Here is a 19191-nt window from a genome sequence, read left to right as displayed (position 1 = left end):
CTCTTACGTCATTTTACTGCGTCAAAAGGAGATGCGATCTGTAAATCAAGAGCAGTACTTTGAGCAGCACTGAGGTCGATTTACATGACTTACAAGACTTGCTCTCGGAGAACACGCGGTTTATCTAGCTGCTGGTTACACACGTGCTGCACTGCCTTTCTGATTTCTAATCAAACTGGAGCAGAAAACGGTCAGTTTAAGTCATTTGTCGTTCTTGACGGGATTAATGATAAGTCATGAGTTTTCATTGTTTTGCTTTTAGCGATACATGCGTTAGTCTCTTTAACTACTGTTAAAGTTATTTCATATCCTTTACTCTTCTCCAGTTGTTGACTCGTGCAGAGAACAGACTGGGTCAATAATGATGTCTCGTTCGCTTTCTAGCAAGCTACAATAGTTATCATTAGTGTAATGACTTTGAGAATTACACTGAACCTCAATTTAACCAAATTATTTTATAATTTGTTATATAAGTAGTACAGCAACATCAAACTGACTCTGAGACATTTGAAATTGTGAGGTAAAAAAATAAAAATACGCTAAAGGTTCACTGACTAGTCTGTTCTGACCAGGTTATAGGTTTTAAAGAATAATAATTTAAATAGGAAATATTAGGGGTAATTAATTGGCAATCTATTTTAGTGCATTTAGCCGATCCATTTTCTTTGGCCTCGGTATTAAAGACCGTGAGTTTTCTGACTCTTATACATTAAGTAATTATGAAATATTGACAAATGTTCTCACTCGCATATATGAAAAAATGTCTAAGTAACAGATTAACTCACAACTCGTCCATTTGTCTTGGTTTTGTGGAGTTGTCTCAGGACTGAAGTCAAGCGCAAGTCTTTATGTTGCCGTTTAAAATTAACGGATGGAAGCAATTTTAATGTGGCGGTACTCGCTCAGTGCTCGTGCATATTTTGGGTAGCTGACCAAAAACATGGACATTTAATTTTTTTTTTTTACATTTTAGGTTTTTAATGATGAAAAACAATAATTTAATTATTTGAATGATTTAAAAAAAAAAATTATACCTAAAATGTTATAATAATAATATCCACGTTTTGTGTGTGTGTGTGTGTGTGTGTACAAAAAATTATATACCATTTTTAAATGTGTGGTGGAAATTTGAATTACCTTCAGGAAAGGGGGCCTGGGTAGCTCAGCAAGTATTGATGCTGACTACCACCCCTTGAGCATGCTGATTGACTCCAACCAGGTCTTCTAAGCAACCAAATTGGCCCGGTTGCTAGGGAGGATAGAGTCACATGGGGTAACCTCCTCGTGGTCGCTATAATGTGTGGTTTTTGCCCTTGGTGGGGTGCGTGGATGCTGCAGAGAATAGCGTGGGCCTCCACATGTGCTACAGCTCTACGGTAATACGCTCAAGCCATGTGATAAGATGCGTGGATTGATGTTCTCAGATGCGGAGGCAACTTGGATTCATCCTTCGCCACCTGGATTGAGGCCAGTCACTACACCACCAGGAAGACGCATTGGGAATGGGGCATTCCAAATTGGGGAGAAAATAATAATTAAAATTACTTTAAGGAAAAGTTACACAAATAACATTACTCTCCTTTGATGTACTGTGTGGAAGTGCATTTTTGTCTAATAAAACAACAACTTTAAATTCCTGAGACCCGAACATGACTGCTGTGTGTGTTTTCCATACCCATTTCCATTTGTGACAAGTCAGAAGTTTACATATGCCTTAGCCAAATACATTTAAACTCAGTTTTTCACAATTCCTGGCATTTAATCATAAAAAACTTTCCCTGTCTTAAGTCAGTTAGAATCACTACTTTATTTTAAGAATGTGAAATATCAGAATAACAATAGAGAGAATGATTTATTGCAGCTTGTATTTCTTTCATCACATTCCCAGTGGGTCAGAAGTTTACATACTATTTGGTAGCATTGCCTTTAATTTGTTTAACTTGGGTCAAATGTTTTGGGTAGCCTTCCACAAGCATATGGAGGGAATGCACTTGGCTTTATAGGAAATCTATAGGATGATCCCTTGCCCTCTATTTAGTGAATGACTTAACCTCTAATGTGCTGTCTGTCTTCATTGGTTTCTGAAGAGTTTGAAATGCTCCTTATTTTCATGTTAACTCCATATCAAGCCTCTGAAATCAAATTTCATTCAATCATTCATGTTTGGTTGAAGCGGTAGGCTATATTTTGTCTTGTCTTTTGAAAATGTGTTTATCTGTTTTTATTTAAGGCAGACCAGCGTAACTTAGACTTCCAAGACTGCACTCTTCATTGAAGTTGGCACCCAATTTTACCTCATGAGTTTTGTGGAATACTCCGAGTTCATCCAAGAAGGGGATGTTGTCATTATATTCCTGGGTCATGAGTCCATGATGCCTATTAAAGTTCAGTCTGGGGCTCAGACACAGACCCGCTATGGGGTCATTCGCCACTCCAGTGATCTGATTGGACAACGGTTTGGTTCCAAAGTGACTTGCAGTAAAGGTGGTTGGGTTTATGTGCTGCACCCTACACCAGAGCTGTGGACAGTAAACCTCCCCCACCGAACACAGATCCTCTACACTACAGACATTGCCAACATCACACTGATGCTGGAGCTCAAACCAGGCTCTGTCGTCTGTGAGTCGGGTAAGAATGAGCATTTGAGCCTTACTTGAGCTATGAATTTGATTAGGGGTCTTTGGTTAGGCCATGATATTCTAGAATTCTTTAATGCTGCTTGTGCCCAGAGGCTGGGCTGGTAAGAAAAACATTTTAAGCTAAAATACACAGTTGAAGTCAGAAGTTTGTATACACCTTAGCCAAATACATTTAAACTCAGTTTTTTCACAATGAATGACGTTTAATCATAGAAAACATTCCCTGTCTTAGGTCAGTTAGGATCACTACTTTATTTTAAGAATGTGAAATGTCAGAATAATAGTAGAGAGAATTAATTATATCAGCTATTATTCCTTTCATCACATTCCCAGTGGGTCAGAAGTTTACATACACTTTGTTAGTATTTGGTAGCATTGCCTTTAAATTTTTTAACTTGGGTCAATATTGTTCAGAATGAGGAGATCTATTTTATATATAGTAATAATGTGTCTGTGTGAAACAGCAGAATATGCAACCGTTTACATGCATGTCAAATGTGATACGCCTCCCGGTGGCAAACCTTTTTATCACAGACCTCTTGGGTCAAGTAGATCGGACTTTGTTAACCGTTTTTAACAGCTGCTGAAAGATGATTGGTCGAAGATCATAGATCTTGATGGCACCTTGGACAAAGACACTGCATGCAAAATTTCAAGTCGATAAGACTAACAGTTCCATAGTTTAAGCAATATTAGGTTTGTCAATGTTATAGCGCAAACAATAGGGCAAGGCGACATTTTTCATGTGTCTTCAGATTGACCCCGTTCATAAGTGTCCCATATTTGTTGAAAATATCAAATTCCTTTCACATTTACATTTATGCATTTGGCGGACGCTTTTATCCAAAGCAAGCCCTTATTACAGGGACAATCCCCCCGGAGCAACCTGGAGTTAAGTGCCTTGCTCAAGGACACAATGGTGGTGGCTGTGGGGTTCGTACCGACAACCTTCTGCTTAACATTTTAGTGACTTTAGCCCACTACGCCGCCACCACTCAAGAGTTATAACTATTTATGTAAAAGGAGAGAATGAGTCATGTAGTTTAAGGCAAAATGAGGGGGGAATAAATGATGAGAGAATTATAATTTTTAGGTGAGGATATTTTTAATTAAAGAATTGGCAAAATCCTTTTTAAAAAAGTTTTAAATGGAGAATAGTGTCACACATACACATCACTAAATACAGGCCACATAACTTTGTACTTGTGTTTTTGTTTTGCTGAAAGTCAAGGAGCTGCATTAAAATTCTGTGCTTATCAAGGATTATCATAGTTTTAGGTTGGTTGTGTCATGGTGCTCAAACTAGGCTAGGCAAAGACATCTTGATAGAGACCAAGACTCTTTTCAGTTTGGCTCCTTCAAAGTGTTGGGCCTCTTGTGTTCTCAAAGAATCCATTAAATGGCTATTGAGTGAACTGTGCACACATAAAGAATACTGCTCTGTCATCTGTGCCCTCTAAACTCATTGAGCTGGATGTGATAAACTGTGTGTGTACATAAAACTGTATTATTTAGCACCCTCATGTTGTTTCAAACTGGACAATTACTCTTTCCTTTTGCATTCTGCTAAAGAAATATGTTAGACAGATTTCATTACATAACATTTTGCCTAACATCTCCTTTTGTGTTACACTGAAGAAAGTCATACAGGTTTTTAATGGAATGAGTAAATATTGATGATTATATTTTGTGGGTGAAATATTCTTTTAACTATTAGATATCAATGTAGTAGTCAGGAGATTGTGACTATGACACAGCATTGGCGCATGAGCAGTATTACCGTACAGTAGATGTGTGTTTTCATAACTCAAGGATACCATAAGATATTCTTTTGAATTTTTGATTATTCCTTTTCAAAATCACGTGTTCTCTCTTTCCCTTTGTGAGCCTCTGGTTCTTACGTCAGTCACCCAGTTCTATCTGAATGCAGTGTAGAGCAAACATTGACCCTATTGTAGCCATGAGAACAAAAGGCATACTAATGAGCCCTGAAGAGGAAGAGAGGCCATTAACATTACCACGTGTTCACATACACGCACAGCGATCACAGTGTTCATGCACACGTTATTGTTTTATTCAAGTCTGTGATAATGTTTACATGCACATAAATTTCTGATTACGGTTTATATTCTGGTTAAACCTTCATATCCAAACAATTTAGGCTACATGTTCCACAGCTATTGGAATATCCCTGTATACAGTGTTTCCAGAAATTATTCACAGCGCTTATTTTTCCACATTTTGTTTTGTTACAGCCTTATTCCACAATGGATTAAATTCATTATTTTCCTCAAAATTCAACAAAAAATACCCCATAATGACAATGTGAAAGAAATTTGTTTGAAATCTTTGCAAATTTATTAAAAACAAAAAAATCACATGTACATTCGTATTCACAGCCTTTGCTCAATACTTTGTTGAAGCACCTTTGGCACCAATTACAGCCTCAAGTCTTTTTGCAACTTTCTTCTTTGCAGGACCTCTCAAGCTCCATCAGGTTGGATGGCACAGACATTTTCAGATCTCTCCAGAGATATTCAATCAGGTTCAAGTATGGGCTCTGGTTGGGCCACTCAAGGACATTCACAGAGTTGTCCCTTAGCCACTCCTTTGATTTCTTGTTTGTGTGCTTAGGGTCATTGTCCTGTTGGAAGATGAACCTTCGCCCCATTCTGAAGTTCAGAGCGCTCTGGAGCAGGTTTTCATCAAGGATGTCTCTGTACATTGCTGCATTCATCTTTCCCTCGATCCTGACTAGTCTCCCAGTTCCTGCCACTGAAAAACATCCCCACAGCATGATGCTGCCATACCATGCTTCACTGTAGGGATGGTATTGGCCAGGTGATGAGCCTGGTTTTCTCCAGACACGACGCTTGCCATTCAGGCCAAAGAGTTCAATCTTTGTTTCATCAGACCAGAGAATTTTGTTTCTCATGGTCTGAGAGTCCTTCAGGTGCCTTTTGGCAAACTCTAGGCGGGCTGTCATGTGCCTTTTACTGAGGAGTAGCTTCCGTCTGGCCACTCTACCATACAGGCCTGATTGGTCTGTGGTTCTAAACTTCTTCCATTTACGGATGATGGAGGCCACTGTGCTCCTTGGGACCTTCAATGCTGCAGAAATTTTTCTGTACCCTTCCCCAGATCAGTGCCTCGATACAATCCTGTCTCGGAGGTCTACAGACAATTCCTTGGACTTCATGGCTCGGTTTGTGCTCTGACATGCACTGTTAACTGTGGGACCTTATATAGACAGGTGTGAGCCTTTCCAAATCATGTCCAATCAACTGAATTTACCATAAGTTGTAGAAACATCTCAAGGATGATCAGTGGAAACACCTGGATGCACCTGAGCTCAATTTTGAGTGTCATGGCAAAGGCTGTGAATACTTATGTACATGTGATTTTAATCTTTTTATATATTTTTTTCATTATGGGGTATTGTTTGTAGAATTTTGAGGAAAATAATGAATTTAATCCATTTTGGAATAAGGCTGTAACATAACAAAAGGTGGAAAAAGTGAAGCACTGTGAATACTTTCTGGATGCATTGTACGTGGTCATCAATGTTTTAAAAATAAACGTAAAAATTTTACAGTGCAATCAACTGCAAAATATAGGTAATGTGAAATTATTGATTTAGTTCTTTTAATGTTTGGAAAAAAATTGTCTCATTGCTTCAGTGTATCAATTTGATCGCTTGACTTCTCCCAATGTCATATATTATTCATAATTACTTTTGTTAAGGCATGTGCAGATTTAAGTGAATATTCTGTTACAGTGAATATTCTGAAAATGTGTTTACATGACCCAGAATTTCGTTTAATACAGGCAAACTAGTTATTGCAAACAGGTAAACTAATTTACCCGGTGCATAGATTAAAGAAACATAATATTACCAAATTCTGATATTAATCAGAATTTTCATGTGTATATAAATGTGATGTGTGATTACTTTGTCTTGTTGAGGATTGCCTTCACAATCATTGACTATTTTTACGTAAATTTACAATTAAGACAGATATTTTTTCAATTAGGTCCATATTCTGGTTAAGACTTCTTAAAAAAAATTTTTACAAGCTCCACAGCTATTGAAATTTTCCTGTGTACAGGTAATAAACTTGTTCAGAATATACTATGACATGAACATTCTTTTCCTGCTATTCTCTTATGGAAATACTGGAAATTAATTATATAATATTGATTAAATCTATGAGTTTATTTACATAGTGGTTAGGCTTGTTGTACCTCCACAGATTTTGCAGCGGTTTATTTTTATGTTGTGGTCACATGTGTGTGATTGTGTTTGTCTTCAGGTACGGGCAGCGGCTCTCTGTCTCACGCTATTCTGCGGACCATTGCTCCCACCGGCCACCTGCACACAGTGGAGTTCCATGCTCAACGAGCTGAGAAGGCCATCGAGGAGTTCAAGGAGCACAAGGTGTCTCACCTGGTTACCGTCAGAAACCAGGATGTGTGCAAGGAGGGCTTTGGTGTCAGTGATGTAGCCGATGCGGTCTTTCTAGACATCCCCTCTCCGTGGGAGGCTGTCACACATGCCAAGAGGGCTTTAAAGCACAAGGGTGAGAGCACATGGAGTGAAATAACTTGAACAACATTGCAATATTAATGATAAATGTCAATCTCTGTTGTTCCGACTGGACTAGTTGTTGTAAAATGTCTTCAAATAACATGTTTCAAAATCTAATTTTGTGACTGAAAACCACTTGACATTCGTCACTGATTTGTATGAATGCAAACCTTGACAGAAATGCACATACATTTTAATGTTACTGGTTTTAGATTACTAATATACACCACCTTACAAAAAGTACTGTGGTGGAACCATGGTACAGTGATTGTTTTAGATGGTAATACCATCTGGATTCTTGTGGATTCTTTTGTGAATCATTGACACAGGCCCATTATCCTCCATAAAAACATCTTGGTTTTGTGCCAAAATAATGTCACCAATAACAATAAATCTTGAAGACAGTGGCTTTATTTCATCTAGTTTGAACCACCTTCAAAGCTTGTTGTGGGGGAATTTGTTTTGTGTGTTCTCTCTCTCTCTGATCAGTCTGTTGGGTAGTTATTATTTGGTCTCATTGTGTGAACATGTCAGAACTTGTCTTTTGAGAAGTGACCTGACCACACAAGTTGTTGCCATAGGAACTGCTATTCACTTTGCCCCACTGGACAGGCATACACTTTTCTGGTCAGCAGTCCAGAAAAGGGGTTAGGGATCATTGTGAGCGAGTTATTTTCCTGCATCCATGGTATGTTGGAAGCAGCATTTGTCAACATTTTAAATCAACTTTTTACAGTTAACTTAATTCACCACAAAATAACAATTCTCATAATTTACTCTCATCGTGCCCTCCCAGATATGTATGTCTTTCTTCTGCTGAACACAAATGAAGATTTTTAGAAGTATGTCTCAGCTCTGTAGGTCCATAGAATGCAAGTGAATGGGGTCCAAAACATTTAAGCTCCAAAAAGCTCAAAGGCAGCATAAAAGTAAGTCATAAGGCTCCAGTGGTTTAATCCATATCTTCAGAAGTGAAATGATAGGTGTGGGTTAGAAACGGATCAATATTTAAGTTTTTTTCTGCCCATACATTTTGTATCAGTTTGAGATCAGGGCTTTGTGATGGCCACTCAAATACTTGACTTTTTTGTCCTTAAGCCATTTTACCACAACTTTGGAGGTATGCTTGGGGTCATTATCCATTTGGGAGACCCATTTGCAACCGACGTTTAACTTCCTGGCTGATATCTTGAGATGTTGCTTCAATTTATCCACATAATTTTCCTTCCTCATGATGTCATCTATTTTGTGAAGTGCACCAGTCCCTCCTGCAGCAAAGCACCCCCACAACATGATGCTGCCACCCCCATGCTTCATGGTTGGGATGTTGTTTGGCTTGCAAATCTCACCCTTTTCCTCCAAACATAACAATGGTCATTATGGCCAAACAGTTACATTTTTCTTTCAACAGACCGGAGGAAATTTTTCCAAAAAGTAAGATCTTTGTCCCCATTTGCACTTGCAAACTGTAATCGCGATTCATTAATCGGGACACCATGTAATTAATTCGATTAAAATGTTTTATCGATTGACAGCCCTAGTTATAAGATGAGAGAGGATCGCTGTCTTGTGTGAGTGGAATTTCTGTAGCGCCTCACCCCCTCTTGGAGACTTGTACTGATTTGTAATATACACACACATGCAAGAAGGTTTTGCTGCAGAGTAATGATGCCCATAAAGGGGCAGGCTGTGTGACAGTGAGCAAGTCTCTGTAATGCTCCAAGACACATTAGTGAGATTCTCTCTGTCTGTTTGCCTCTGGAAAAATTGACTGTCTTGTGGGCTACTTATTAGGGAGTTTCCAGTACAGTAAACCCAAGCACATTTCTGTTCATGAAAGCTTGGAACAACTAAAACACAAATGTCCTTGACCACTAAGATCCTTCTCAAAACATTGATTTTGCAGCTCTAGAACTTGACTCTAGCATGATTTAGCAATCTCAATGTCTGAACGGTTTAGATTTTTTTTTTTTATCCTTTCTCTTTGAGAATCCCTGCTATTGACAAGGTTCTATTCTTTCCCAGGCTCTTGATGCCAGGAGACCTGAGGACTCTTTATGACTGTGTTATCATGGGAATGCCTTATTTGTCAATGAATGAAAGCATAAACTTCAGCCTTCCCTCTGTCTCTCGTCTCTCTCTTGCATTCTATTTCTGTTCTTTGACTCAGTCTTTATTCATTTGTCCGTTCTAAAAACTAGAGAGCTTCCTACATAGAGCATTTTAATACATCATAGATGCACTTCCGAAATTAAGGCCATTTCAAACACATTTTGATCAAATTCTAACATACTACTAAGATACCTTCTTTTGCCCAGATACATTGCATGTATCTTGTGCAGAAGTGTAATGCCACAATGCATTGCAAGGAGGAAACATCAATAAAAGATAGTTTAATTAGAAATGGACGTCAAAACTAGTGTGTGTTTTGTATTTTTAAGGCCAAACCGTTCTCTATGCATGAATGTGAATGCAGACACTTCTAGCTATGCATGCTCTAATTCATGTATTGGTGTCACAATGTGTCAGACAAATATTTATTCATAACACAACGAAGTACGTGTTGCATTCTTAGCATTGCCGCAAGGGGTGCTATAGCAGATATTAGTGCAAACTGTCCTCTTCTGCGCTGGTGTTTTCTGAAGAGCAGGCTTGCAACTACAAGTTTATAATACTCATGGCAGCTGCCCACTCTTTGTGTTTCACTCATGGCAGCTGCCCACTCTTTGTGTTTCTCTTCTCCCAAAAAGTACCTACCCCAGAGTAGGAGCTAAATAAATCTCTATAAATGGCTGTTCCTCTTGTGCAAAAATGACGTAATAGTTCAGAGTAAAAGTATGTAAAATGGGCTTTAGTTCCTGCAGTGGGAAAGCGCCACTTGAGCCACCTGCATCACGGAGTGCATATACCTATAATGAGTGACATGCTCAGGGTGATGGATGGGGTCATGCTGAGTTAAGTGAATTTGATTGGATTGAATCTAAAGACAAATCCAGAGAGTAAACCACACCCATCAGTATTGCTTCCTCAATATACTTCTCTCCTCACAGCACCCTGCTGTCTATATTCTTCCTCTGATCTGATGTGGCTATTCTTGTAGCAATACCACCTTTTGGCCAAATTCCCTTAATTCATGTTAGTGGAGGAAACTGGCAAAGGAGTGCAGGAGAAATCACTGTTTCAAACTCTTAACCACCTTCTTCTCTTTGAGACCATTTAATAGACAATGCAAACATGATCATATTGACTGCTCTGACACTTTTTGCACTTTGCTTATTTTCAGTAATCCCATTGAAGAACCATGTTTTTCAGTAGGGCTTTTCACACTTTAAATACTTAACTTTGGGTCATCCTTATCCCTGGGCAAATGAAATCCTAAGTTATCTTGTTTCATATTTCACGCTGTACATTTGTAAACCCTGGGTTAATGTTCTAATATTTTTGCGGTGTCAACAACAATAATTGGATGAATAAATCTTGCAATGGACACCCAACCTGTCAATGGAGCTGCTCTTTTGTAGAAATGTCACCTATCAGCTCTGTTTTGTATTTTGTCTTCTGATACATACCATGAAATACACTCAAAAGGATTGGAATACTGTCTCTTCAAGAAGCCCGTTTTCTCATTTGACATCACTGTTTGACATTTTACCTGTTTTCCTTCAGAATGAGAACATAAACAGCACTATTTAATCGGTACTGTGTTGCTTAACAACTTTCCGTAACATTCTAATGCCACGTCATTTCACTCTATACCTTTGGCACTGCAATTCGGGGTATACCCCACAAATATGGTGCAAACACAGCTCCAGAGCAGGGTTTTTATATAACCCCAGGTAAAAGCAATGCTTAACCCCCTCTCAGTCAAAAAGTGTAAACTATGCTTAGAGGCTGGGTTTAAGAAAACGATAACCCGGGGTTAACCGCAGTGTGAAAAGCCCTATAGCCGATGTAATTGCTCTGGAGTGTGACTCTAATCTCTAATGAACTAGAATCATATTAACTGTTTGTAGCAGCTAATGCATGACTTTAAAGGTCAAGGGCACATGTGGTAATTTTCTCAGTAACTGAAAATGCTCATGCATTTGTTATTTGTGTTCCTTTTTCAAGGTAGCTTTTTTGAGCTTTCAAGTTTCAATTGATGTCGGCTACAATAGAGCACAACAGCAGGGTGCCGGAACTAAAAATCCCTTTCATGATCTCCCTGGAGAAATTGATTGCTAACCTTAATGTTTACACCATTCAAGACAGACAATGAGCCCTGAGGTTAAGCAATGATGCGTGCCTATAAAGCTGCTTTTATTTTGATCATATTTAATGGTCAAATTCCTGGTAAAGAACTAGACTACACCCATAATCAAGGCCCCTAATGTAAACTTATCCTCTTGATATTTTGTCATTCTAAATGTATGCAAACAGTAGCCATAGTGACCGTTCAACAGGAAGATTCATGGAAACTGTTGATGAAATCTGAGAGCCTCTCTTTGAAAGCTTGTTAATGGATCAATAAGACGGTTAATAATATGGTTATAAACAGTGCATAAGTTTTAGTTTTACTCAGGGATGTTTCCACTTAGTCTATAAAACTCTACAAAACTCTATCGCATTTAGTTTATTTATTTTTTGTAGTTGAGACAGGATGATACTAGTCTGCAATATGCTAGCATTATTTTAGCTTATCTCTTTGCTTTTATTTTTCTCTCTCTGTCATTAGGAGGACGTCTATGTTCTTTCTCACCATGTATAGAGCAGGTTCAGAGGACTTGTGAGGCATTATTGGACCATGGCTTTGAGGAGATCTGCACTCTGGAGGTTCTGCTGCGGGTGCATGATGTTCGTGCTGTAACTATGCCCATACCAGACTTTGGACCAGTGGAGGGATCTACTGACATCACCCAGATGGCTTCTAATCTTGGTCAAGAGGAAGTCCCAAATGCTGGGAACGCATCTGTGATCTGCCGGACTGCCACACCCCCGAGAGAAATGGCAGGACACACAGGTTACCTTACCTTTGCTACCAAACCACGTGACTAGAAGCAAAATTGAGGATAAAGCAGGCTGCTCAAATTGGAATTTGAGCAGATATGAGAACTGCAGGCTTGACCTTTCTTGAATATTAGGACTTCACCAGTCCTCACCATTTAAACTATTTTGTTTAGCTTAATTAAAGCTAAGATATAAAAAATCTTTTACCAGCCTAACAGGCATTAACTAGTAACATCTTAACTGGTAATGCCACTCAAAACCTCTGAGTAGTGATATTTGATGTTCAGTTTCCTCATTTGTTTTGTTTTTTATATATATATATATATATATATATGGGAATCTTTATTTTACTGCAATAAATAAATCAAAGGGAACGTTTGTATTCTTGTTTTTCGGAGATGTTAATTAGGGATTTGCAAAACTACAGAATATGAAAATCCACTAGTATTATGGGTTGACTGTCCGACTTGTCGACCACTCTCCACTAGTCTTAAGGAAGCCCTATATAACTGCTTTGGATTCACCTTCCCCGATTGGATGCATTTCTTAGGGAACATTCACTTTAGACACATTCTTGTATTCAAAAGCATCTAGATGGAGCGTGTAACAAAACAGGGGCCTCGCCCTCACTAATCTGTTTAAGTTTAAAACCTCCATTGTCAGCTTCACAACATCGTTTTGCAAATTATGTGGGTATGGAGAGCATTATCGAAGTCTTGTTTTTGTTGTAGAAAAATGCAGTTCCAGTGTGGGCGAGAGGCGTAAATGTAGCAAAATCAATGCATTTATAAACAAAAATGGATTAGTGTGGACATGACCTACATTTTTTACTATTTTTAACTTGATAAGACAAGTTAAAAATGTAACGCTTGTGGCAACATGCTAAAAAAAAATGGAACAAATAACGATGCCAGTTGAATTTATATGGCTGTAGTGACAATGAGGAAGGGGAAGAATTTTAAAACTGCAATTTTCCAAGAGGGTTTTCTGAATCTTTGATATATGAAACATGAGCTAGAAGTGAATGCTCAGTATGATGCATGTCAACTGAACCAGAATGGTCTTCACCTCAGAAGACATTTTGTAAAGATTTGTTTGTTTAATTGTAAGCTCATTGACTTGATGTACAAGCTATCAGCAGTGTCTTGCCACAAGTGGTCTGAATTCAAGGCTGTTACGGGCTGTTCTGTGTTTGTGTTACGTTCTTGTATGTGGAATGTGAGATATCAAAGAAGAAGAGAACTAGATGTGCCAATATCTGGTAAATGTATCTGCAACCAAAGGCTTTGAGTTACTCTTCTATCCCCCCACCCGACCTCACTTTAATAACCCATCATTCCATAAAAGGTAGCATTCTCTCAACACTCTGATACATCTCTATTGTGTTTATATTTGAAACCGTTGTCCTCTATTTTGGGAAACAACGTAGAGATATCATACAGTAGCTATGTTCAAAAGGAATACTAGCTAACTACTGGCAGAATACTCTGCTGTTTAAAATGTATACTGCCTACTTAATTTTTGTATTAGTATGTGAAAATGAGCAAATTATGCAACAAATGCTTTAAACGTTAGTATGCACAGATGATATTGCATTATTGAAATATGGCTTTTCCATGCATGCTGAAAATGTGCATACTGTACATAGTTTACATAGTATGTACTCCAGCACTAATATGGTAGTGTGCATTTCCAAACATAGTTGTAGTCCACACTCTTACAGTTTGAAAAGTATTGTGGATTACGAAATGCTTGAACTCTAATGGGAAGATCTGCATGTTTATATATTGCATCCATATGTGAGGGTGGGGAGTTGATGATGTAACACTAGGATTGGTCTGTGTTCTTTTTAGCCATCTGTTTCCTATTAAAATAACAGTATACAGTGAAGAATGAGAACATGGAGGTTGATGTCACCCTCAGGCCTTAAAGGAGAGCACAGGTCCCTGCAATAGCAGCTCAAACCTCTTTAAATCCTCACACTTGAATCTGCTTCTCAGCAAGACGTGAGGTTCATATTCCACGGTGACAGTTCTCTGAGATAAACAGGGTCCACATTGTGAAATATCAGTGAATATATATATATATATATATTTTTTTTTTTTTTTTAGGTCTGGAAAAGTTTTGGAAATTAGTCAGTCTTTAGTAATGTAATATTCTACAGTAAATATACATTTATGATCAACCTTGAAATATTTAAGCGGCTAGAAATTGCAATCTCGCTAAAATGTATAATAATTTAAAAAAGTGATCCAGAAATCAAGAACGGCTGGAAAAGTCATGGAAATTCATTGGTCAAAAGGTGTGGGAACCCTGGATACTGTGAGAAGCAAAGAGGAAAACACGGCAATCCCTCACTGGAAGAAAAAGGAAAAAACTATTTTGTGGTCAAGTAAATATAGCAGAAATTATCAAGTACTTTGTATATTAAATAAGTTGGTTTAAGCAAGAGCTTGAAATTTAGTAAATTCTACATTTGTACTCAATTCAAGCTCTAGTTGCTCAAGCTTAAACAACATTTATGATTATCTTTATGAAATGTTATGTATTATCCTAAAGTACAAAACCATGTCGTATTTATTTGCTAATTTGTGTAAATGGAGTAAAAACTCAGTATTTTTTTAATTCAGAATTAAATTTGTCCAGTTGGATCTTTTGATTCTTAGCTGGTCCTTAGGCCACATCCACACTTCATTTGAAAATGCAAATACAGTATTTCTTTGCATTTATCCCTCTCATCCACACTGAAACTGGGTTTTCCTCCACAGAAAACTGAGACTTTCAAAAACGCTCTCCATAACTGCATACTTTGGAAAATAATGATGTTCTGAAAACTGAATTTAAAAATGTAAACAGATTAGTTTAGATGTGGCATTATTTGTTTCATTTATGGGTTTAAAATTAGGATAAAAATTCCTTTAGCAATTCTGTACTTTCCTTTGGTAATTTTTGACCAGGGATTTAAGATATAATCAAAAAGCAGGGCTTTATGAGACAAAATCCCACCCGTGTTAAATCCACCTGTGATTTTACTGTAAGATATGTGTGCACTTATATAGATGTGTAAATGGCAACTTAACACACGAGGCGCTACAACAACTGTGCATTTTATTAACTTTCACACATATCACGAGTACAACGGACAAATTTTCTTTTATTTTTCGCTCTATTACTCACACTGAAATATTACTTTTACTATAAAACATCATTTGAAAAATGGTACGTATAATCACTTGTATTACAAACTCACCAACATTTACATACTTAATCTAATTTGAATAGCTTTGGTGGTAGCTCTAGTGTGTTGGACTTTGGACTCTGAACACCGCTGACAAGTGAGATCAGAGTGTCACAGTAGTGACATGATATGGTTGCTTCACAAAATGAGCTTTTCATTTCTCATTTTGTTTTTGGACAATATCATTTAGGTTTATGCGTTGGTTAAGGGTCAGGATGTCTGTTTGTCCAACTCTCATATTATCTCTATTGGTTAGGTTTGGGTTAGGCAGGTACGTTCTACACATTAAAACTTCTATCTAATATTCACCTTAAAACCCCTGTCTGATTACGACACCATTTCACAAAATGAAGGTGAGTAAATATTTACAGAATATTCATTTCTGGGTGAATATTCCTTTTAAGAATGTGTATGCAGAGCTTCTGATATACAGAACTGCATGTTCGACCACAATCACTGTTTGTGAGCACCGTGGTTCGTATACTGTAGCTGTGAGTGAGTTAGCGTTGTCTGGCAGTGGTATTTTACTGTATAGAAGTATTTTTGATTCCGATTAACTCAACTGGTTTTCCTTCAGGACCACATTTTAAATTGAACATTGGCAGATAGAGAAAAGGTTGGAGTAGGCTGATGAAGTAGGAAGGGAGGTCCAGCCTTTTGCTGTCTACCATGAGAATGTCATATTCACTCCAGAAGTGGAGTGATGCCCTGCAACCCAGCACAGACATGCAGAAGTGAAGATGCTTTTCAAGTGCTCCTTGTTTCTAACAAGACAGGCCATTGTAGTTCACAATAACAACAGTTGAGTTGGACGTGGGGAGTCTGATAACAGATCACAATTCATTTGTATTCCTTCCTATTCTGATTCAGAGATAATTGAGAAATCTGTGCAAGTTTTAACGACTGTAATTCCTTGTATTTCACTTACTGCCCAGAAAGGGAGGATGGAAGTATTCATTGTGCCCACTAAAGGTCAGCACTAAGGTACAGTTATATTAGTTGTGTCTGTGAAATGATCAGTACTTCTGATTGAGAAGTCTATATACATTTTCCACTATGTTTTGGTTTATGTACAATAGTTTGTATGGCTGCCATACCATACCATTTTTTATTTTAATATATTATATTTCAGATAATCCTGCACCTAAATGGCACACAAAAACAAAGCAAACTGTTGTTAACTTTACATGTCAGTCACCCAGCCTCTTCCTGTCAAAGTGGGCATTTCTTTGTCAGGATGAGCTGGACCAAACTTTACTCCGATATTCATAACTCTGGCAACATGAGACTTAGGGTCCTTTATGTAGGTTTTACCATTTCATTTATGTTTAAGGAAGCAGACAGTTTTAGTTCCCAGCAAGAGGAACAGGAGATTAGTATGAGAATAGAAGTCATGCTCTTGGGACTGTAAACCATATACTTAAACATATGGTTACATGTACTTACTTTATTAAGTTGTCCATTCATCAAATGTATCAACATGCGCTGATGAGAATGTGATTCATACTGTAGAATGACTAGACTGCGTGTCTCTGATCATCTGTCTAGTAACATATGCTATTTAGTCATAAAGGAAATCTACCAAAGAAATCATATCTTAAGCGTACTCTACCTGAGTTCATTGTCATTCAGTGTGTAAACTTGAGGAAACAAGATAAGAGATTTAAGTGTGAGCCAATAAGCTTTGTGACATAACGAATATATAATCTCATAGTCAAAAGTCTGACTGAACTGTTAATTCTGAGGCATCAAAAGCTAAGATAAGATACCACAAAAACACAGTGCTCTTCATAGGCAGCAACTCTATGCATCATACTAATAATGCTCTTCACGTTAAGTGCACATTTGATTTCAGTAGAATTTGGTGTTATCGTGTTAGCATGCTAAGCTAATGACTTGGTACACTAATAAGCATAAAAATACACAGTACATTCAAAAATTGGGTTAAATAGTAGGGGGTCACGATGTCCAACTGACTTGCAAGTAAAAACTAGTAAATGTGAAATCCTGCTCCTTCGTAAAAGGCACAAGGAGGGATGCAATAAACATCTGAAGTTTTACCATGTCAAAATAATGTGTCTTATGATGTGTGTGCAGGAGTGCACGTATACATCCTGGCCAAAGTGAAACCTGCTGTTCCACTTACTGTACAGTTTCATTTTGTTGCACACTCATCGCTGCATGCAAAAATTGGACAAAGACGTTGGCTGAGTTCAGAATTGCATACTACTATATACACAGTATGCACATTTTTCTGTATACATGAAATACAGAATGTCCTGCTACATAGGACTATGCCAACATGTGCAGTATACAACAAAGCGCACAGCACAAAATACTGTATCCACAATGAAATGTGCTGGACTTGGCGTTCCATTTCCAGTGTGATGAATGTAATATAAATAAGTACAGTGACAATTTTCTAAGAACTGTTTTGACTGTGTATTGGATTGCCTCATTTTTACACAAAACTGAATTAAAATGCAAAATAACCATATCTATTTCAAAGATGATAATGGTCATGTGACAATAGCATACTACTGTTCGAAGCTTTTATCATTGCATAATGCCTACTGTTTCACTTACTATTAAAGAAAATAGGATTAAGTAAGTTTTATGCTGGAACTCCATTCCGTACATAGCTCATGTCAGTTCTCTTCATGTTAATAGATTGGAATATCTGACTGCAATAAGCATGGCGAACATTTAGAGACATGAGTATGGACTTCAATACATGAAATTATTGGGGGAATGACAGCGTAAACAGGAACGAGAGTGCAGACCAGATTCAAACCTTTATATCCCACTTCCTCACATCAGAGCTCCAACATGACTATTTAAAAATGTAGCATTTTTAATCATTAAACATATTAATGTGTTAAAACGATTGTTTATATTTATTACAATTATAGTCTCTGCAAGTAGGTAGACTTTGTTAGCTGTTCATGTAGGCTACACCCTCTAAGGTGTGTTATAGGACTATTTGAAGAAGATAAGAACAATCACATCAGCCTTTGTGCACTAGCCTTGATCATTTGAATTTTACAGGACCTGGTGCAAAGTCCCTGCAACAGTATGTCGTCATCCTTTTTAGAAGTTGTCCACTTCCCTCTAGTGGGGACAGGAATACTGTGAGATCTATTAATTATTTTATTTGTGTAATAATACTTTTATTGATATTGCAGCTTTACAAAGCTTAAGGTCACTTGGACTCTTGGAATGAATGTCACAGTGTCCTGAGACATGAATAGGTCTGTGGTCTGAATCATTGGCCATTGCACACGGAGTCATGGGTTTGTTGGCAATACTCTCTATCTACCACTGTGATGCATTTTACGACACATTTTCTTCTATCTACAGCTATATGGAATCTCTGACTCTGTGCTTTTAACCCACTCCCTGTCTATACAGTCTTGCCTATATTTACTCATATTTGTGTGAAGGCCTGAATAAAATATAAAACAAATTCTGTGTAATGTAAAACTCACACCATTTTCTTAATTACAGCTTTTTTAATTTTCTCCTTTTATTTCTTTAAGTATGTACAATAAGTAAATATCTCTCAGGCTTATTTAAACATTGGAAAGTTGTCACAATCATTTTGATTCAAAGGTTTTCATTAGATTTTTATGAATTGTATCTTCAAGACAAAAATGTCAGTATCATGCTTGTAATAGTTGTTGGGTGAACACAATAACCCACTCGCATACATCAATAATATTCAACAATTTAATGAAGAT

General features: G+C 37.5%; 1 protein-coding gene across 2 annotated transcripts; it reads left to right on the top strand.

Annotated features, from left to right (window-relative positions):
* Window positions 1–91: 91 nt before the first annotated feature.
* Window positions 92–12577, top strand: LOC127660452 (tRNA (adenine(58)-N(1))-methyltransferase catalytic subunit TRMT61A-like). 2 transcript variants are annotated; one of them, XM_052150692.1, is made up of 4 exons: window positions 92–190; window positions 2231–2628; window positions 6953–7219; window positions 11942–12577. In XM_052150692.1, exons 2-4 carry the CDS (start codon window positions 2298–2300, stop codon window positions 12259–12261), a joined length of 918 nt encoding a protein of 305 aa, XP_052006652.1. In that variant the 5' UTR covers window positions 92–190; window positions 2231–2297; the 3' UTR covers window positions 12262–12577. The 2 variants fall into 2 exon arrangements, with proteins under 2 accessions (XP_052006652.1, XP_052006653.1); XM_052150693.1 differs by having other exon boundaries at window positions 126–190; window positions 2235–2628.
* Window positions 12578–19191: the final 6614 nt, after the last annotated feature.

The sequence above is a fragment of the Xyrauchen texanus genome, chromosome 20 (assembly GCF_025860055.1).
Source record: "Xyrauchen texanus isolate HMW12.3.18 chromosome 20, RBS_HiC_50CHRs, whole genome shotgun sequence".
Lineage (NCBI taxonomy): Eukaryota > Metazoa > Chordata > Actinopteri > Cypriniformes > Catostomidae > Xyrauchen > Xyrauchen texanus.
The sequence above is the reverse complement of the archived record's forward strand: the minus strand, read 5'-3'. Positions and strand labels throughout refer to the sequence as shown.